General features: G+C 42.6%; 1 protein-coding gene across 9 annotated transcripts in view; it reads right to left on the reverse strand.

Annotated features, from left to right (window-relative positions):
• Positions 1 to 22,128, reverse strand: part of LOC137372189 (diacylglycerol kinase beta-like) — a 636,709-nt gene that overhangs the window by 325,554 nt on the left and 289,027 nt on the right. For all 9 annotated transcript variants that reach the window (XM_068035767.1, XM_068035770.1, XM_068035771.1 and 6 more), the window contains 3 exons: positions 13,829 to 13,946; positions 11,080 to 11,168; positions 9,045 to 9,161 (listed from right to left, as the gene is read on the reverse strand). In XM_068035767.1, the coding sequence (XP_067891868.1) occupies positions 9,045 to 9,161; positions 11,080 to 11,168; positions 13,829 to 13,946 (324 nt within the window). The remainder of the gene's footprint in view (positions 1 to 9,044; positions 9,162 to 11,079; positions 11,169 to 13,828; positions 13,947 to 22,128) is intronic.

Raw genomic sequence — 22,128 nt, forward strand, 5'->3', positions numbered from 1 at the left:
TGGTTTCAGACTGCACCATCTTGGCATGGGTGGCAACAGTCTGGGCTGGCTGACAGGCAATAGCAGGAGCACTGGAGGAGTAGCAGGGGTGGGAGGATGAATGCTCCTCAGTAGGTTTGTGCTCCATAGAGCCATTGTCACTCCCCTGGGCAGTGCCTCAACAATCCTCGTAAACGTTTGGACAGGTTGCTGGAGTGCAGTGACATCTTTCAAGCTTCTTTATACATAAGTATCCACAACCATAATGGCAGCAGTCTGAGTTTGCATGACAGCAAGCTGTCTGTCCACAACTGCAGTCTGAGCTTTCACTCCATCACTCAGATTTCTGGTGGAAGCTGAAACATCGGCCAGTGGATGCTGTATCATGGTTCAGGCCACAAGTGTCCTGATGGAGTTGGCTACCACTTCTATGCGAGAGGATGGGCTCCAAGTTCTATACAAAGCCTGGTAACAAGTTGGTGCTGGAATACTCCATGTTCTTTGACACAGGTTTCCCAATATACCTAGAGTTTTGTTGTGCATGTCCATTTGCTTTCTTTTGTGCACTGCCCATTGAAGTGCTCAACGGAGTCCTCTACAGCAGAACTTGTGTGTGACCACGTACTCCGGCGAGCTGGCACCTCCACTTCCTTTATCCCCTGCCCTGGCTACAAGCCACTCATGTCCAATATCTCACCACGTGCAGATCCCACCTCTATGCTATCCTCTAAATTACATGCAGTGCCATTATCTGAACTGGTGGCTGCGTGTGTGAAGTCAAGTGACAGTGCTGTGTCTTGATCATTACTGTTTTCTTGCTGTTCTTCCATCGTCAGCTCAGAATGCAGTTCTTGGGTATCTGAAGGGAGAAAGGCATGAGGGTAAGGTTGTAGTGTGGAGTCAGGAGGGAAAGTAAGAGGTGCACACTTATACCATCTACACCTTGCAAATAAAAATGCATTTGGATGAGGGGGGAGGTGGAATCGGCGTGAGGATACCATCATCTTTGATGGTTTCAGCCCCTATACTGGCCACTGCCTCAGCAATAGGCATCCCAATAATGTTCAGCACTGTCTCCTCCATGGAAGTTAGGAAATACTGGTTAGCTCCTGCTGCTTCTGGTCACCTTCTCCTGCAAGGAAGAAAGGTGCGTCAGTAAGCGTCATGCAGTCTGTTTGGCTGATGTAGCTATCATGTATGAACAGTTGGAAGTGTGTGCAAGCTGTGAGATGTGGGTGTGAGGCTTGCAGTAGTGCTAAGTGTGTGGGGGTGTGGTGTAGCGTATGAATGTCAGGTACGAGTCCTGTTTGATAGAGATTGTTGGTACATAAGTGTTGGAGGTGTGGTGAATAGAGTAATGTCTGAAGCTAGTGGTGCAGTTGGTAGGATATGGTATTTGAAGACGTTGACTGTTCCTGTGAGGTTACTGAACGTCTTGCAGCACTGTATCCACTTCCTTGAGGCTTGACTCTTGGCATTAACCTCCACAGTGGTGGGAAAATTATTGGAAAAAATTTTGAGGAACAGTATCAATCGTCATTTAGAAACATACAGATTAATCAAGCACAGTCAGTATGGATTTGTTGAGGGAAGATCATGTCTGACAAACTTGATTGGACTTTTTGAGGAGGTTGCAGGAGGGGCGGGGGGATTGATGGGGGTAGTGTGATTGGTGTATTATACATAGATTTTAGCCAAGCTTTAGACAAGGTCCAATATGGCAGACTGGCCATCAAAGTAAAAGCCTATGGGATCTAACGGAAAGTCACAAGTTGAATCCAGAATAGGCTCAGTAGTAGGAAGGATTGGGCAATGGTCAACGGATAGTGGGAGAGGAACGACGTGTTAAGGGGTTTAACATCTTTGAAAGTGGACAAATCCCCAGCCTGGATGAAATGTTAATGGAAGCAAGAGAATAAATATAGGAGGCTCTGACCATCATTTTCCAACCCTCTCTGGGTACAGATGTGGTACCAGAGGACTGGAGGACAATTAACATTGTACCATTGTTTAAAAAGGGAAGAGGGGAAAGATCAAATAATTACAGGCCAATAGGCCTAACCTAGGTGGGGGGAAAATTATTGCAAAAAGTTCTGACGGACAGGGCAAATCTTCCTTTAGCACGACACAGATTAATCAAAGACGGTCAGATTTGCTAAGGGAAGGTCATGTCTGACTAACATGATCGAATATTTTGAGCAGGTAACAAGGAGGGTCGATGAGGATTGTGCATTTGATGCAGTCTATATGGATTTTAGCAAGGCTTTTGATAAGGTCCTACTTGGCAGACTGGTCACGAAAGAAAAAGCCCTTGGGATCCAAGCCAAAGTGACAAGTTGGATCCAGAATCGGCTCAGAGGCAAGCAGCAAAAGATAATGATCAATGGGTGTGTTTGTGATTGGAAGGCCACTTCCAGTGGGGTTCCATAGGGCTCAGTAGTAGGTCCTTTTCATTTTGAGATATACATCAATGATTTGGACTTGAACATAGGGGATATGATTAAGAAGTTTGCTATCGAATGAATGATTTAAAAGGAAATTGGATGGGCACTTGAGGGAAATAAACTTATAGGGCTAAGCGGATAGAGCTGGGGAATGGGACTGATTGGATTGCTCTACAGAGAGCCAGCATGGATTCAATGGGCCAAATGGTCTCCTTCTTTGCCATTATGACTCTATGATGGTTATCTGCTCCCAATGCCTCCTGAGCATGTGTCTGGAGGGTTTCCTAGACCCCTGCGGACACAGGACATTTCTCCTTCTTTGTACCTCGCCCACCAAGGCCTCTAATGCAGTACCTAAAACCTTGGCGCCTACTCTCTACCACTGCACCATTCTTCTGTTCTTCCCAGGTCAGACTCAGCTCACAAAGAAATCCCAGCACCTGCTCCAGCCATAATGCACCTCCCGTTTAAGAGGTGCAGGCTAATTTTAAGCAGTGGAGGCTAACTTTAACAGATGATAGCCACTCACTATATTGGCTCACTGCTCAGGTGTGCAGCCAACCAACAAACTATTTAACGCTGGCGAGACGCTGCAATCACATAAAACAGCAGGTAGCATGAGGTTGGTGTGCTGCCTGTGGTGCTGTCAATTGGTGCGGGTTAATCGTGCATTGCAATCCTCGCGCCTGGTTTCAGGGGCTACTGAATTTAGCACCCAGCGAGTTTAATAACAGTAATAGGGCATTTGCAACTAAGACCATATCAGGGAAAAATAGTAAAAAGTTAAAATTGCGGGCACGATATCCGAATGCCCGAAAACAAGATAGATGAATTAATGGCACAAATAGAGATAAGTGCTGTTGATCTTGTAGCCATTACTGAGATGTGGTGGCAGGGCAACTAAGGTTGGAAACTAAATATTCCAGCGTAATTCAAAAATATAGGTATAATAGAAAAAGAGGTGGGGTGGTCTTGACAATATAAGATGAGAAAAAGGTAATTGTGAGAAAGGATCTTAGCCCAGAAAATCTGGAGGTAGCATCAACATGGGTGGAGCTACAAAATAACAAAGAACAAGTAGTGCAAGTAGTTTATATGCTCCTTAACAGCAAACATTGTGTTGGACAGAATATAAATCAGGAAATCAGATGAGTATGTAACAAGGGTAATACAATAATCATGGGGTACTTTAACTTTCAATCAGACCAAGCAAACCAAAGTGGCAAAAGTGGCTTGGATGCCGATTCCATGGATTACATTCGAGACAGTTTTCTAGAACAATATGCTGAGGAACCAACTAAGGAACAGGCTATTTTAGCTCGCACATCGTGTATTACAACAGGGTTAATTAGTAATCTTATGGTAGAGAGTCCTCTGGGGAAGAGTGATCATAATGATAGGATTTCACATCAAGTCTGTGAGTGATGGGGTTAAGTCAGAAACTAGGGTCTTAAAATTAAACAATGTTAATTATGGAGGTATGAGGGGCGAGTTGGCGCAGATAGATTTAGAAACATTTAAAAAATGACGATATATAAGCAATGGCAAACATTTAAAGAAATAATTCATAATTCTCAATGAATATACATTCCCTTGAAGGATAAAATCTGCATTGGAAAAGTGGTACAGCCATGGCTAACTAAGATAGTTAAGGGTAGTATTAGATTAAAATACGACACTTATAATGTTGCCAAAAATAGTAAATCTGAGGATTGGGAGGGTTTTAACCATCAGCCAAGGATAATAAGAGATTGACTGAGAAAGAGAAAATAGCATGAGAGTAAACTAGCAAGAAATATAAAAACAAAAAATAAGAGCTTTTATAAGTACGCAAAAAAAAGAGATTAGGGAAAGTAAAGATTTGGCCCTTCGAGGCAGAGGCAGGAAAAATTATAATAGGGAATAAGGGAATGGCAGAGATGTTAAACAAATATTTTGTGTCTGTCTTCATTGTAGAAGACACAGAACATACTGGAAACTGTGGGGAATCAAGGTTCTAATGAGAGTGAGGAAACTAAAATAATTCATAGTAGTAAAGATAAAATACTGAAAAAAATTAATGAAACTAAAAAGCCCGACAAATCTCCTGGACCTGCTGGCGTATACCCTAGAGTTTTAAGAGGTGGTGCAAAAATAGTGGACGCATTGGGTTTGACCTTCCAGAGTTCCTTGGACTGGAAGGTAGCAAATGTAACCCCGCCTTTCAAGAAAGGAGAGAAATAGAAATCAGAGAACTGTGAGCCAGTTGGCTTGACATCAATAGTAGGGAAAATGCTCAAATCTATTATTAATAGTCGTTTGGTAGTACAGAACATGAGTATTGCTGAAAATAGAGACACGTTGTTGAAGCTTTTTGTCTTGCACTCATCAGGACAATCCACAAGAATACCAATGTAAGGGAAAACAACAACTTTATATCATATGAGGAGAGAGTGCCTATTGGCTTGCAAGTGAACTCTGACTAGTAGAGGCATTGCCATGGAGAATGCACCAGTTTATGGTGACTGACAGTTAACTGTCAAGCTTTGTTTGAAATTTAAACCAGGTAGCTTGACTCTGATGGGTCAAGGCATTGCCCTGAAGAATGAACCAGCGAATAGCTGAAACAGACACGATGTTTGTACATGTTCTTTCTGTCTGTAATGAAGTGTCCTGTGTATTAACATATGTAGTTTCCACTATGCGCAAATGTGCCACACTGCGAGCCCTACTGACAATCTTAAATTGGTTGTCAGTGCAATTCTTAGCACACTGAGGATTATTGAGAAAACGTTGTTCAATAGCGGAATCACATCTAATGTTGGACACTGTTTTGAGTTTTGCAAGCACGGGCTGGTTGGGTACGGCCTGTACCTTGCCTGTTGCAAATAACGGAAGGGACATGTTCTTTGATATAATCCTCCAGTCTTTGGGACATAAGGCCTATATACCGAGCATCACACTGGCATTGAAATTCATATATCACATTACGCATATTAATACACAGTCATGAGGAGTCAGCTGTAATTTAAACAGATTAACTGACATACCATGAAATACAAAAACTATTACTAAGTACACCACTTATGAAATATGCATTTATATTTGTCTGATCTCCTTGGATTTCTACAGTGCTGAGAGAGACATCTCACACATTGCACCATAATCTAAGAGGTCACAGAGATTGCTGGTATTAAAGTAGTTTATGCCAACTTGATATGAACGGATAACTACATAACACGTGATTTTAGTACCTCAGGAGTGTTATTCATTGTATTAACTCTGACAGAGACAAATTAGTCTTGCTTGGCTTTGACAATTGAAATTGTGCTGTGCAATGTTGCTAACAAATAGATTAACAAACTGGATATCCTGATGATGTATAGTATAATATGAGCTGTTGATATCACAAATGCATTAATTTTCTGTTCAAAAGACTAAGAACTCGAATGCTGAAAAAGATCTGCTTTTTTTGCCTGGGCAAAGTTTTATATACAGAAATCTAGGCAAAGGGCCATATACCAACACATCGATAACAATGCAAACAGTATTTTGGACGCGAGGTGTAGCTTTCATCCTCATGGCTTAGATCTGTTCTGAGTTAATGATGTCAGCAGGGACAGTATTTTGGGTGAAATAGTTGACCTCAGAAATACTGTGCTAGAGAATACAATAATTGACCTGTATTTCCATGCTAGCCTCTATCATGCTTTCCTGCAGTGTGGTGACCCTGCAGCACCTCAAGTTTGTGCAGCTGCAATCGCTGCTTTGGAAATTTGATTTCATGAGGGTGAGATCCTAAATGGAAGACTTGACAATAAAATGATGTGGACACTTTATTTCTCCTTTTAAGAACCCATTCTCTCCAGACATTAGCACCTCACATGAGAGAGCGATGCAGATGAAACATGTTTTAGGCAGAAATGCAGTGGAAGCACCATAATGGAAGCACCTGGCATAATGTAAATTGAAAGATAAGTGAGACAGCATTTAACCTAAAATAAATCTCAACAACATAAGGACGTGTGGTACAACGAAATGCCACTGTTCTAACATCCATCAACACCATGACATCCAATACTAAATGAGCTATTTTTAACATGATATTGTTACGACTGAGGTGGGAGGAGTGCACTGTCTTTTCTAGTTCCACTTCCTCACAGGTTACAACATCTATTTAATTGTTCACCCAGTTACTGACACAATCATATACTTTTTATCCCACAATAAAATACACCAACCAGGTTTCTTTAATGAACAGCAAAATTATCAGTTTATTATAAAACAAGACTTAACCAGTAACAAAGCAAAGCATTAACACACAAATTGAAATATGAAAGTTCCCTTTTTTAAAAATTCCCAATTACTTACACACACACACACCGGAAAAAATATAGAAATTCACTCTGCAGAGGTCTGTTGCAAAAATAACAAAAAAAACTACTTTGGCCAAATACTTGCTAATTCTTGACCAAAAAAGATATGGAAGGAAGTCAGTTGTTCCTTTTTTGGTCTGGCATCTGGGTATACGGAGCCGGGTCACGGGGATCGTTTCTGAAGCAGTCCATTCTGGAGATGTCGAGAATTATTCTTGCAGGCTTTCTAGGAGAAATGTGGTATCAAGGTTTTTCTGTCAACACACACTTGAATCGTAGGATTTTTGTTTCAGCTTCTCAGGAGCTATGCGGCACCAGGGATTATTTTTCCCCCACACTGGATCTTGGCAGGATTACTTCAAAATGGTAGAGAAGGTGGTGAGCTGGGTGATTTTGTTTTTCCTTGACAGGAGAATACCAGCTGTCTTCAAGCAGTTCACACCCCAACTAAACTGAAAACAATATCCAAACCCCAAGCAGAGAGTCGACCTCCTGATCGCCATAAACCTCGACACGTGGCTTCTCAGTAACCATTTATCCCCAGATCACCAAGGGTTCTGCTGTTTTCTGAGCCCAAATCACAGGTGGCCTTCAGCACAGGTGGTTTTCAAACAGCAACCAGTCCTGTTGGTGAACTTGGCAAAAAAACACATCTATGGAATCTTTTCAGTTTTAACACAAGTCCTCAAAAAAACGTTAAAAAATGGAAGCACTTTTGTAACAAAAGGCAGCAATGGTTAATATCTGTTTCTTTTACTTTTTCCATGTCTTGGAAGTTGTGGTCTTAACTGAATACTTGAATCACCTATTTGGCTCCTCTCCCTCATTGTAGCCTTGGTCCAAACATGGACAAAAGAGCTGATTCCAGAGGTGATGTGAGAGTGACTGCCCTTAACATCAAGGTAGCATTCGTCTGAGTGTGGCATCAAAGAACCATAGCAAAATTGAAGACAATGGGAATCAGGGGGAAAACTCTCCACTGCTTGGAGTCATAGCTAGCACAAAGGAAGATGGTTGTGATTGCTGGAGCCCAACCATCTCAGCACCAGAACATAACTTCAGAAGTTCCTCAGGGTAGTAACCTAGGCCCAACCATCTTCAGCTGCTTCATTAATGACTTTTTCTCCATCATAAGGTCAGAAGTGGGGATGTTCGCTGATGATTGCACCATGTTCAGTACCATTCGCAACTCCTCAGAAACTGAAGCAGTCCATGTCCATATGTAGCAAGACCTGGACAAAATTCAGTCTTGGGCTGATAAGTGGCAAGTAACATTCACACCACACAAGTCCCATGCAATGACGATCTCCAACAAGACAGAATCTAACCATCTCCCTTGACATTCAATGACATTACTATCATTGAATTCCCCATTATCTACATCCCAGGGGTTTCACTGACTAGAAACTGAACTAGTGCAGCGACATAAATACTGTGGCTACAACAGCAGGTCAGAGGCTGGGAATTCTACGGTGAGCAACCCACTTCCTAACTCCCCAAAGCACGTCCACCCGCTACAAGGCACAGGTCCGGAGTGTGATGGAATGAGTGCAGCTCCAAAAACACTCAGGAAGCTCGACACCATCCAGGACAAAGCAGCCCACTTGATCATCACTCCCTGCACCACCAATGCACAGTGGCAGCAATATGTACCATATGCAAGACGCACTCACCATGCCTCTTTCCACAGCACTTTCCAAACCCGCAAGCTCTACCACCTAGAAGGACAAGGGCAGCTGACACATGGGAAAACCACCACCTGCAAGTTCCCCTCCAGCCACACACCATAATGATTTGGAAATATATAGCTGTTCCTTCACTGTCGCTGGACTAAAATCCTGGAACTACCTCCCTAACAGCAGACCCACATCAGATGGACTACAGCTGTTAAAAAAGGCAGCTCACCAACACCTTCTCAAGGGCAATTAGGGATGGGCAATAAATGCTGGCCTAGCCAGTGATGCCCACATCCCATGAATGAATATTAACATTTTTTGAAAGAAACTGATCTTCATCCTCTGGATTTTGTATAAAATGCTAAGAATCTGAAAAATATGGTGAACTACAAAACTCACAAGGAACAATTTTGTTTCATGGTCATCACCACTGCTGTTCCATACTATGCATTTCTGGGTTAGTTGGCAACAAGTCTTTGCATGCACCTAGAAACCAGCCTGCCCTCTAGTGCTCATGAAATACTACTGTGTTTTCTCAAAAATCCTTTCCCATTTATTTAAAAAATGCGTATTATTTTCTTGGTACTTACAGTAATTTGGCACCAAACACAGTGGAGACCGGTGAGACCCTGGTAACATTTAATGCTTTTGTGGCACTTATCACATTTGGTTGGAGAGTTACCTTCCACCCAAACATGCTGCATAACCTTGATAGGAGGTAGAAAATAAAAAAAACACAAAATGATTAAGGATCAGTTACATAATCAGAATATCTGCTAGTTTGCATGAATCAAATGGGAACCTTATATAACACATTCAAGCACACTAGCAGATGCCAATTCAAACAATCTCAATCTAAAAAGTTAAATTACCTCACTGACATGAGCAAAAAAAAGGCACTATTTTCAGAATGACAGTGTCATCTAAAATAATCTGCAGAATAACTATCTTCTCAAAAGTCATTCACAATGATTTTTTTGCGGGATTCAATTTAATGAGCGGGTGCTCAGGAAAGGAGAGTAGGTTACAAGGTCAAACTTATTATTTGTCCTTGAGAGGAACTTTTCTAATTTGATGAGAGTTTTATTTCTGGCATGAGTGATCTTGTACGATGCTATTCATTTATTTTTTGAGACATACTTTTGGAGTGCAATTGTCTGAGAGATTTAGGCCAGAATTTCACGCCACCCCCCAAAAGGAGCAGGAAGGTGGCTGGGGGTGGGGGGAGCATAAAATGGAGCAGGAGGCTCGGGGAGCCCTTCCCAACCTGCTCCCGCCACCACTTTATGCGGGGTGGCGGCTAAAAACAGCCCGCCCGCCCCAGGCCAATCAAGGCCCTTAAGTGGCCACTTCACGGCCTCCGCCCGCCTCCACGGGGATTTTACCCGTGGCTGGGAGGGCGGCCAGGCCCAAGAAAAGCTGCCTGTTAAAAGCAGGCGGCTCTCTGATGTCCTGGGGGGCCCGACGGAGGGCCGCACCCGATACCCCAACCACCCCCAACATGCCCCCCGTCCCCCCCAATCAACCACCCTTGCCTTGCCGGGGACCGACCAATCACCCCCGGTGAAGCAACAAAAACTTACCTGCATTCCAGGGTTCCCCGACATCTTCGCGATGCTGGGTGCAGTCCCAGCAGTGGCCACCACTCCCGGTGGCGCTGCTGGGACAGAGAGCTGCTGGCCCGCTCAATGACCGGCAGCTCTGTTAGACGGGACTTTTTACCTCAAGCGGGTGGAAGTCCCGCCTCAGACCAATTAAAGCCCGAGGACCCACAAAATATGGGTAGGATCCCCAGGCCAGGTGAAAGCGGCTCCCGTCTGCCTAGGGTAAAATCCCGGTCTTAACACTTGTTATGTTTTAACATAATCTGGACTGGAGTGCTTTAGCGGCAATCAGGATGTATTTTCCTCACAGGCCTTTGAATGCCCCTGATACATCTAAAGGGCCTTAAAAGCCACAGTTTAAATATGTATTATAAAGATATGTGGTCAAGGCTTCAAAAAGCCTGTCTCAAAAAATTATTTCCTAAGTATCCGTATTAAATATATTTAACACTCACTTTAATAGCACAACTATTTTCTCAAATAGCACCGCAGCCTCACAGCTCCAGCGACCCGGGTTCAATTCTGGGTACTGCCTGTGTGGAGTTTGCAAGTTCTCCCTGTGTCTGCGTGGGTTTCCTCCGGGTGCTCCAGTTTCCTCCCACAGCCAAAAGACTTGCAGGTTGATAGGTAAACTGGCCATTATAAATTGCCCCTAGTATAGGTAGGTGGTAGGGGAATATAGGGACGGATGTGGTAGGAATATGGGATTAGTGTAGGATTAGTACAAATGGGTGGTTAATGGTCGGCACAGACTCGGTGGGCCGAAGGGCCTGTTTCAGTGCTGTATCTCTAAATAAATAAATAAATTCTCTTCATAAATCTGTGAAAAAGTACCACTCAGAGATTCAGAATATCAGGGCTTGAGGTTTGTCATTGGAGATTTTGCTCAAAACAGCTAATTTATTTGCTATAAAAGGTTTGCAATGTATGCTTTGAGCAAGGTTCCACTGCAGCAAAGAACACTCCATTTTCAGATTTAGAAGATTCACAAGTTTAAAAAATATCTTCTGCATGAACTTACATTAGTATTCCTCTTGGATTTTACGTATGTGCTTATGCATGATGCGATTTCTTTGGAAACACATCTCTCGTGGACTGTATATTTGCAAACTGAAAAGCAAAATGAAGGGAGATCAAACAGTTTTTTCCCCCAGTATGGACTTCTCTTATGATAGATTACAGTCTACTCCATTTAATTTGAAGTTGCTTAATTTGAATTATCTGTTAACCCAAATTGAAACTGTGTAAAATAAAAAACCTCCGATGTCATTTTATTAAACTTGTTTAATTTGTATTACTGGATAATTCAGATAGTTTTGAGAAAATGTCAACTTCAAATTAACAAGAGTAAGGTGCATTAATCTGATTCATGCTAGCAATCTTCCAATGACCTGTTCAATAAGTTCTGCAAGCTGCAATTAAACTTAGATTTCTGAAGATGTCGGCCTGCTCTCAGACAGCATTAGGAACAAGGTGTAAGCTTCCCATTTATGTATGGCTTGGGTCCTTAATATGCTCCAAAGATTTCTTATACATTGTTACATTTTTGGAATTTTCACACTAGCTAGCTCCTTGAGTACATCATTTCAGTGACGTTTTAAGTGGACCTCATGTCTTCTATGGCTCAAGTGTGCATTTACCTGCCCAAGATCTATATAAATGCAATGAGACCCAGGGCTTTAGCAAACAAGAAATTATATTTATATAGCACCTTTAACATAATAAAATTTCCTAAGTCGCTTCACAGGAGCATAATAAAACAAAACAACGAGTCACATAAGGAGATATTAGGTCAGATGGCCAAAAGCTTGGTCAAAGAGATAGGTTTTACAGAGTGTCTTAAAGGAGCAAAGTGAGGTAAAGAGGCATAGAGGTGTAGGGAGGAAATTCCAAAGCTTAAGTCAGAGACAACTGAAAGGGTGGTCCACTATTGGTGACACAATTAAAATTGGGGATGCTCAAGAGGCCAGAATTAGAGGACCACAAATACCTTGGAGGGTTGTAGGGTTGGAGGAAATTACAGTTAGGGAGGGACGAGGCCATCGAGGGATTTGAAAACAAGGATGTGAATTTTAAAATCAAGACATTTCTTGACCAGAAGCCAATGTAGGTCAGCAAGCAGAGGGGTGATAGGTAAACAAGATTTGGTGCATTAAGACACGGACAGCAGAGTTTTGGATGACCTCAAGTTTGTGAAGGGTAGAATGTGGGAGAACAGCCAGTAGTGCATCACACTAGTCAAGTCTAGAAGTAACAAAAGGCATCAATGAGGATTTCAGCAGCAGATGAGCTGAGACGGAGCAAAGGAGCTGGGCAATGTTAAGGAGGTGAAAATAGGCAGTCTTACTGATGGCACGAATGTGTGTTCAGAAGCTCATCTCGGAGTCAAATATGACACTAAGGTTGCACACAAACTAGGTTAGTCAATGATGGGGCATCCACAGCACTTGGGGTGGAGAATTCAAAGTCTCCGCAGAATCATGGAAGCTGTATTGCATCAAAATAGTTGTCCCGAATCAGATCTTTCTATTCAGATCAGGCTCCAAAGAACTCTGCAGCATCTCAAAAGTCAATTCCCATGGGTAGCCCTACCAAATTCTGCTGCTAATTTCTGTGACATGTTAAGGGGCTCAAATGTCTAGGGAGTGCAGAGCAGAAGAACTAGACATGGTGATCATCCCAGCGATTCATGGCTTTTATCAGTCTTCCAGAAATTGAGAAGGCTGGCCCTCTGCACCAGCTTATCTAACATAGGAAACTCCATCCTAGGACTGAAGCCTCAGAAAATCAGCCCTAAATTGCCTTGCATGGGAAAAATATTTAAAATCAGCTTCAGTATGCAACTTCACTAAAAATAGAATTAAACCCTTTACCGCATGAAATCAACGAATCACAGAAAAACTTTTTGAAAAAAGAAAAGCAGGGCAAAAAAGCCTCAACAAAGCCTCCTTGGCAAAATCATAAATGACATTCTATGTGACTGTAACAGCGCACTGACACACATTGGCTCCCGGTTGAGCAATGCCTCAATTTTAAAATTCCCATCCTTGTTTTCAAATCCCTGTATGGCCTCACTCCTCCCCGCCTCTGTAACCGCCTCCAACCCTGCCAGCCATGGAGATATCTACGCTCCTCCAATTTTGGCCTCTTGCGGACCCGATTTTAATCTCTCCACCACTGGCTGCCGTGCTTTTTGCTGCTGCGCATCTAATCTCTGGAATTCCCTCCCTAAACCTCATTGTTTCTCTTTTCCATCCACAGTATTATTCCGCAGTGTGGTGCTTTTGTCCTCCTATTTAATAGCACTTATTCAGCTCTTAGCAAGCACAAGTGATCTGGGCATTACACTGCTTTTCTCTCTCTCTACCACCCTATCCTTCAAATTACTAATTTCAACAACATGGCAAAAGTTTCAACTTTTGTATTAGCACAAACACACATTGAATTGCTTTATGTCAATACAGGTTTAGCACATGAGCTGACTGTAAATGTACAGAGCAATTTGTAATTAGCATTTCATCTATTTTATGTTGGTGAAATTTGCACACCGTTCAAGATTGAACAGGCAAGTAATTTTGAAAGTAGACAAGTTATCCTAATCTGAAAATGCAAATGTGAAATCAGATTTGTGAACTACTGTATTCCACAACCTATCAAAAAGCTGCATAAACACAGATGGATGCACAGAAAGAATGGCACGCAACACTAAAACACAACTGCTTCCTTTAACTATATGCTGCAGTAGTAAAATAAATGGAGGATTTACTTACAAGAACAGCAAAGACCTTGTTTTCTAACACCCAATAGAATATTCAGACAAAAGTTGCAGTATGCAGGTTTATTGAAGTGTTTTAATCGCCAAACATGTTGACCATCGTCTTTCACATTCTGCAGTGAAAAAAAACACACACAATGAAAACATACAGTACCTTCACTGAAATGCTGGAAATGTTCTGCTTTTCTTATTCCTTATCCATACTATAGAATAGTACAACACAGAAGGCGGCCATTCAGCCAACTGAATCAGTGTTGGAACTTGTGAAAAGCAATCCAGTTAGTTCCACTCCGCTGCTTTTTCCCCCCCATATCCCTGCAGTATTTATTCCTTCAAGTGTTTATCCAATTCCCTTTTGAAAAACTACTATTGAATCCATTTCCATCACCCTATCTATCAGGCAGTGCATCTCAAATCCAAACAAGCATTGTGTAATAAAGTTTTTCCTCATGCTGCCTCTAGTTCTTTTGCCAATTGCCTTAAATCTGTGCCACCTCGTCTCTGCTCTAAGGAGAACCCCAGCTTCTCAAGTCTATCCAGGTAACTGTAATCCTTCATTGCTGGAACCATTTTAATAAATCTCTTCTGTACCCTCTCCAATGTCTTCACGTGCTTCCAAAAGTGTGGTGTTCAAAATTGGACAAAATACTCCAGCTAGGGATGAACTAGTGTTTTATACAGGAAGTACAGGAGTCTTCAGGGTGTGCGCCACTCTGAAACTGGTACTCAGCACTGGAGATTGCTGGGAGTGACGACACCTTGAAGGAGTGCAGTCTAGACCATGGCACCAATGGGCAAAGTAGAGTATAGTGGGGGAGGCTGGGTGGGGGGAGATTTCGAAACAAGAAATGCAATCATTATAGGAGATTTCATCGTTAGATAGTTAGGTAGACAGGCAGGTATTTCTGTAGCCATCATTATGAGTCCCGCATGGTGGGTTGTCTCCCTGGTGCCAGGGTAAAGGACATCATAGAGAAGGTATAGAATATTCTGCAGGGGGAAGGGAATGAGCCAGAAGTGGTGGAACATATCATTACGAACGAAATAGAGGGGTGTGGAATTGTCCTACGGTCATAATCTCAGGGGCTAGGGAGGAAGTTAAAAAGTAGGACTTCGAAGATTGTAATCTCTAGATTACTCTCAGTGCTACACGCCAGCGAGAGCAGAAATAGCAAGATATGAAGGATCAGTGCGTGGCTTGAGGCATGGTCTGGAAGGAAGTGCTTCAGATCCTTAGGGCATTAGGACCACTTCTGGGGAAGGAGGCACCTATGCAAAAGGGATGGGTTGCACCTCAACAGGACTTGGAAAATGTCCTTGTGGGGAGGTTCATTATTGTGGTTGGAGAGGATTTAAACTAAATTGGCAGGGAGATGGGCACCAGCACTTAGAAATAGAAAAGAGGAATAAGGTGCATAAAGGAGTGAGTGTGTTGGATAGTGCTAGAGAAGTACCATATTAGACAGAAGACTAAGAAAGACTACGAAGAATACAAAGACAGGTTTAGAATGCATGTATGTAAACGCACAAAGTGTGGTGAATAAGGTTGTTGAGCGACAAGCGCAAATAGCCTTGTGGAAATATGATGTGGCAATAATGCAAATGTGGCTTAATATGGTGAGGACTGGGTGCTTAATATTCCCAGATACAAAGTGTTCTGAAAAGATAGGGAAGCAAAAAAGGGAGGTGAATGGCCATACTGATTAGGGAAGGCATTGCAGTATTGGAAAGAGATCTCCTACAGCGGGCAAGGACAGAATCCATTTGATTAGAGTTGAGAAGCAAAAAGGGTATGATTACATTACTGGGGTATTGTATAGACCTCCAAATATTGTGTTATGGCCACATGGTGTGACATGGGTGGTTCCCATTGTTCAATTCCCCACCTGACCACAGCAAGTGCATGTGTATTAGAGTTTAGCCCCTTGGTGTTTTATTTTTCAAATAAACAGACAGTGACTGTTTTTTTAAAACCTATAAGAAAACCTAAGCCAATTCTTTATTGACCAATACGCCTTATTCCGAAATTGTCGCAACTGCATCCACTCACGCATTCATGTGGCTACCTCACACCTCCTTTGTTTCAGAAGACGACATTCAATTTTGGAATGTTTTAGGATAGGTGTAGGATGGGTTCCATTAATACCTTTTAGCTTTGAAGATTTGACCTTTGTCTTTGTCAGACAGTTTGAATACACAAAAGGCCAATCCCCTTTCTCTTTGGTGGCTATTTTGGATCACTGTTCACTTCTGAAAATAAAAGGTTCATTCTTCAAGACAAAGTCCGTTTTTCATAACTCTTCAGAGTTAGTCCATGATTGTTGTATCATTACACTTCTGGTATGCGTGATACCTCCCCCAAAAGGGAAAAAATGAAATTCCTTGGATTTTATTTTTACGTTGTTTCTTTTTTGGGTTTAGAAAGATGGAAATAAGAAACATTAGGACAGTTTAGGGTCACACCATTTTACACATTCATTTCATTCACTCCTCAGGCTTCCACCCCCAAGACCGACTTACACAGTGTTCTTTACATTCTGGACAGTGCGTTGGCTAGGACATTGCCTTTCCCTATGTGTCAAATTTTTAGGTTGAATAGTTGGAGGAATAAAGTCCTGGCATTTTATACTTTGAAGTTTTCAGGAAGGCGAGTGCACTGTGGTCCAAATGAATTTGAATCTCTTTATGCCTGTTATTGGCATAGACTTCGAAATGTTGAGGAGCTAAGAGGAGCCCCAATGCTTCCTCTTTTCTATGGTGGAGCATTTCGTTTAGTGTCTGTTCAGTTTTTTTGAGAGATAGCCAATAGCCAACAGAAATAGCCAATTGGTCTTTCCAAACCAAGGACGGCACCTACTCCAACATCAGTGGCAATAACGGCCATTTTAAAAGGTTTGTTGAAATTCGGGGCTGCAAATACAGGGTCGTTGATTAGAACCGCCTTCAACTTTTTGAAGGCTAGCTGGCACGGCTCTGACCGCACCACTTTTGCATTTTTCTTTAGCAGATCTGTCAGGGGAGCAGCTAAGATGCTGAAATTGGTAACCCGCACATTCCCAGGAAGCACATGATTTCCTTCTTGGTTTTTGGAATGGAGAAATCAACCAGGGCCTGCACTTTTGCTGTCCTTGGCAGTTGACCATGGCCCATCATGTGGCCTAAATAGATGATTTTGGTTTTGGCATATTCACTTTTTGCCAAGTTGGCCACAAGGTGAGCATTCTGTAGACTTCTGAAGAGCGCCTGTGGATGATTTACATGGTCTTCCAGGTATTGCTGAAAACTAGCAGGTCGTCGAGGTAAACAAAACAGGTATTTAGACCAGCTAACACTCGATTCATTAACCTTTGGAATGTGGCTGGGCATTTTTCAGACTAAAGGGCATTACCTTGCACTGAAATAAGCCACTGGGGGTGGCAAAGGTAGAGATATACTTTGCCTACTGGGTCATTGGTACTTGCCAGTATCCTTTTAATAAGTCTATATTATTGACATAGGTGGAATTTTCGACCTGGTCTATGATACAGGGGATTGGGTATGAATCGGTTTTTGTAACAGCATTGACCTTGCAGTAATCACTACGAGCCTGGTTGAACCATCAGGTTTAGGAATTAATACTATAGGAGAGCTCCAGCTACTCTGACTGGGTTCAATTAAATCATTTTCCAGCATATACTGGATTTCCTGGTGGACCTGAGCAAGCTTATTTGGGTTCAATCTATAGGGGTTCTGCTTTATTGGTGGGGTCTCTCCTACGTCCACATGGTGCACTGTTAAAGGTGTGCAATCTGGTTTGTCCCAGATGACTTTGAACCCCTTTTAATAACGTGTCCTGTCTCTGTTGTTCAGAGATATAGTCCAGCACGTGTCTAATCCCTTTAAAATAAAGTTTTCAGGGTTCTCGTCCTTATCCAGTTTGTCCTCCCTATTGCTCTCTTCCTCTATCACTTTACTGCCTGGCACACACTTACTGATCTGTCCAGCTCCTGGCTGTAGTATCTTTTCAGCATGTTAACATGACACAGACTTTGTTTTTTTTCCTGTCAGGAGTGTTAATTAGGTAGTTTACCTCATTCACCTTTTTCCCTACATTATATGGGTCACTAAACCTGGCCTATAAAGGTTTGCCCTGCAGGGGTAGCAGCACCCTGCCATTTCATTTTTTTCTGAGCGGTTTTGAGATGTTCCTGTGCTACCTCACACGTCTGAGAAGGTCTCTCCCAGAATGTGGTCACATAGTTGAGTATCGAGATTTCCTTTCTTTGATCAAGGAATTTTTCCTTGATCAATTTTAGGGGACCTCGCACCTCATGTCCAAAAATCAATTCGAAGGGAGTAAAACCTGTAGATTCATTGGGGGAATCCCTGGTAGAAAATAGTAAGAAAATTACTCCTTTGTCTCAGTCGTAGGGGTATTCACTGCAATATGCTTGGAGCATAGCTTTTAGGGTCTGATGGTACCATTCCAGAGCCCATTGTGATTGTGGGTAATATGCTGAGGATTTCACCTGGTCAATACCGAGGCTTTGTATGACCTCCTGGAACATTCAGGACATGAAATTGGTTGCCTGATCGGACCGCATTTCTCTGGGGAGTCCGTGTCTGCTGAAGAACTGGGTTAACCCCTCAACTACAGCATCGGTAGTAATTTTTCTCAAGAGTATGGCTTCCAGGAATCTGATGGCCATATCCATGATAATTAACAGGTACTGATGACCTTTCTTGGTTTTGGGTAGGGATCCCACATAATCAATTAGAACTCTACTGAAAGGTTATTCGAGAGCAGAAATAGGGATCAGTGGCGCAGGTTTGATGGTAGTTGGAGTTTCCCAATAATCTGGCAGGTACAGCAGAATTTAGCCACATCCTTGTGGAGTTGTGGCCAGTAAAAAAGTGTCAGCTAATTTGAGCTCGGGTCTTTCGGATATCCACACGGCCAGCCATAGGGACTTCATGGCAATTTGCAAAATCTCTCTGCAATGTTTAGGGGGGCAACCACAATTTAGTGAACTACTGTCCACTCCTCCTCTGCAGGTCACTGTGGGGGGTCTCCACTTCCTCATTAAAATTTCATTTTTCAAATAATAATACTCAGGCAGCTTCTCTAGGTTTGCCGCGGCATAAGCTGTCCACACTATCTTTTTCAAAATCAGGGTCTGATTTTTGGACTTCAATTATGCAGGGTTCATCAAATACTTTTCCAAAATTTCCCAAAAAGTTTCAGCCAGCCAGACCTCTAAATCATCGGGCTGATTTTCTGGTTCAGCTCTCTAAGGAAGCTTGCTTGTCCATGGCCATTGTTACTGCACAGGCAGGAAAGATTCCAGGGACTTCTTCCCATATTTGCTCTGTCTCCTTGGCCTCATTTGGCTGGTCTAATATCACTGGGGCTGTGACCACATTACCTCCAGTCAAATCATTACCAAGTAGTAAGTCTATGCTATTCACAGGTAAACTAGGGACAATTTCTACAGTAACTGGCCCAGAAACTAGGTTGCACTGCAAGTGGACCCGATACAGGGGTACAGACATGTATCCTCCTTCAATTCCTTTTACCAGAACCTTCGCTTTTAGCAAGCTCTCTGGTGGGAAGGTCGGTCCTTTACCCAGCATAAGGGACTGAATGGCCCCAGTGTCTCGAAGCAGGACAAATGGGTTTACCTGCCTCACTAGAGGGATATGGAGACACCGTTCCTTTTAAAACAAAATCCTGATAGCCTTCAGGAATTTTCCCTATTTTTCCTGTACCTGCGGCAGTATTCTTTGTGAAGTTCTTTACCATGGTTAGGGCCACTGTCGGATCTGCCGGGGCACCTTTTTCTTTGTTAACCTTGTGCACACCTACAAGATTAATGGGCTTTCCCTTTAACTTCCAGCAGTCAGCTTTAATATGCCCTGTTTTGCTGCAATGGTATATCTGTGGTATATATTCCTGCCCTCTGCATTTTCTTTCCTTACTGGTGGAGGACTTCTTGTGCATTCACCTTTTGTTTCCCTGCCGCGAACACTCCATCTTTTATCATTTTCCCACTTTCTGCCCTTTCCAAACCTCTGGGAATCATAGAAGACTTTTCCCTGGGTAAAGGGTTTATGTGCAAGTTCAAAGTCATCTGCCAGTATATCCTTTCTTAAATATGGGGACCAAAACTGCACGCAGTACTCCAGGTGCGGCCTCACCAATACCCTGTACAGTTATAACAAGACTTCCCTATTTTTAAACTCCAACCTCCTAGCAGTAAAGGCCAAAATTCTATTTACCTTCTTAATTACTTGCTGCACCTGCATGCTAACGTTTTGTGTTTCATGCGCAAGAACATCCAGATCCCTCTGTGTTGCACTTTTTTGCAGTCTCTCTCCATTTAAATAGTCTGCTTTTTGATTCTTCCTACCAAAGTGCATGACCTCACACTTTCCTACATTAAACTCCATCTGACAAGTTTTTGCCCACTCACTCAACCTATCTATATCCCCTTGCAGATTACATATGTTCTCATCACAACATGCTCTCCCACCTATTTTTGTATTGACAGCAAATTTGGATATATTTCACTCTGCCCCCTCCTCCAAGTCATTAATATAGATAGTAAATAATTTAGGACTGATCATTGTGGCACCCCACCAGTTACATCTTTCCAACCTGAAAAAGACCCATTAATCCCGACTCTGTCTTCTGTGAGTTAACCAATCCTCAATCCATGCTAATACATTCCCCCAATACCGTGAGCTCCTATCTTGTGCAATAATCTCTTATGTGGCACCTTATCGAATGCCTTCTGGAAATCCAAATACTCTACATCTACAGATTCCCCTTTATCAACTCTGCTTGTTATATCCACAAAGAACTCGCGCAAATTTGTCAAACATGATTTCCTATTCACAAAACCATATTGACTCTGTTTGATTGTATTAAGCTTTTCTAAATGTTCTGCTATTTCTTCCTTAATAATGGACTCTAGCATTTGCCCAATGACCGATGTTAGGCTGACTGGCCTATAGTTTCCTGCCTTTTGTCTCCCTCCCTTCTTGAACAGAGGTGTCACATTAGCGGTTTTCCAATCTGCTGGGACCCTCCCGGAAACCAGTGAGTTCTGGAATATTTTGACCAATGCCCCCACTATCTCTGCAGTCACTTTCTTTAAAACCCTTGGATGTAGGCCTTCAGGTCCTGACGACTTGTCTGCCTTTAGTCCCATTAGTTTGTCAAATACTTTGTTCCTCATGATAGAGACTGTGACAAGATCTTTCCTCCCATTAGCTCCCTGCTTATCTGATATCTGTGGGATGTTTATAGTGTCCTCCACCATGAAGACCGATGCAAAATATTGGTTTAAATTACCTGCCATTTCCCTGTTCCCTGTTATTAATTCTCCAGTCGCATCCTCCAAGGGTCCCACGCTCACATTAGCTACTCTCTTTTTATATACCCGTAGAAGCTCTTGCTGTTGGTTTTTATATTGCTTGCCAATTTACTTACATAATCAATTTTCACCCTCTTTATTAACTTTTTAGTCATCCGCTGCTGGTTCCAAAAAAATTTTCAATCCTCTGGCCTACCACGAGTTTTCGCCGCTTTGTATGCCTTAGTTTTTGAGTGGTACTCTCCTTGACTGCCTTTGTTAACCACAGGTGGTTCATCCTTCTCACTGAGTTGTTCTTTTTGATCGGGATAAATTTTTGCTGTGCGTTATGAAATATCTGCTTAAATGTCAGTGCTCATCCACTCACCTTCCCCTTCGTCTATTTTCCCAGCCTGCTTTAGACAACTCTTTCTTCATACCTGCATAATTGCCCTTGTTTAAGATGGTTTGAGACCAGAGTTGTTTGCCCTCAAACTGAATTTGAAATTCTACCATGTTGTGATCGCTACCCCCTAGAGGATCCTTAACTATGATATCTTTTATTAATGCTACCTTAGGAAGGGAGTTCCAGGATTTTGACCCAGCAACAGTGCAGGAATGGTGATATCATTCCAATTCGGATCGTGTGTGGTTTGGAGGGGAACTTGCATGTGGTGGTGTTCCAATGCATCTGCTGTCTTTGTTCTTCTAGCTGGTAGAGGTCGCTGGTTTGGAAGGTGCTGTCTAAGGAGGCGTGGTGAGTTGCTGCAATGCATCTTGTAGATAGTACACACTGCTGCCACTGTGCGGCAGTGGTGAAGTGAGTGAATATTGAAGTTGGTGGATGGGGTGCCAGTCAAGATGGGCTGCTTTGTTCTGAATGGTGTCGAGCTTCTTGAGTGTTGTTGGAGCTGCACCCATCCAGGCAAGTGGAGAGCATTCCATCATATTTCTGACT

The sequence above is a fragment of the Heterodontus francisci genome, chromosome 7 (genome assembly GCF_036365525.1).
Source record: "Heterodontus francisci isolate sHetFra1 chromosome 7, sHetFra1.hap1, whole genome shotgun sequence".
NCBI classification, from domain to species: domain Eukaryota; kingdom Metazoa; phylum Chordata; class Chondrichthyes; order Heterodontiformes; family Heterodontidae; genus Heterodontus; species Heterodontus francisci.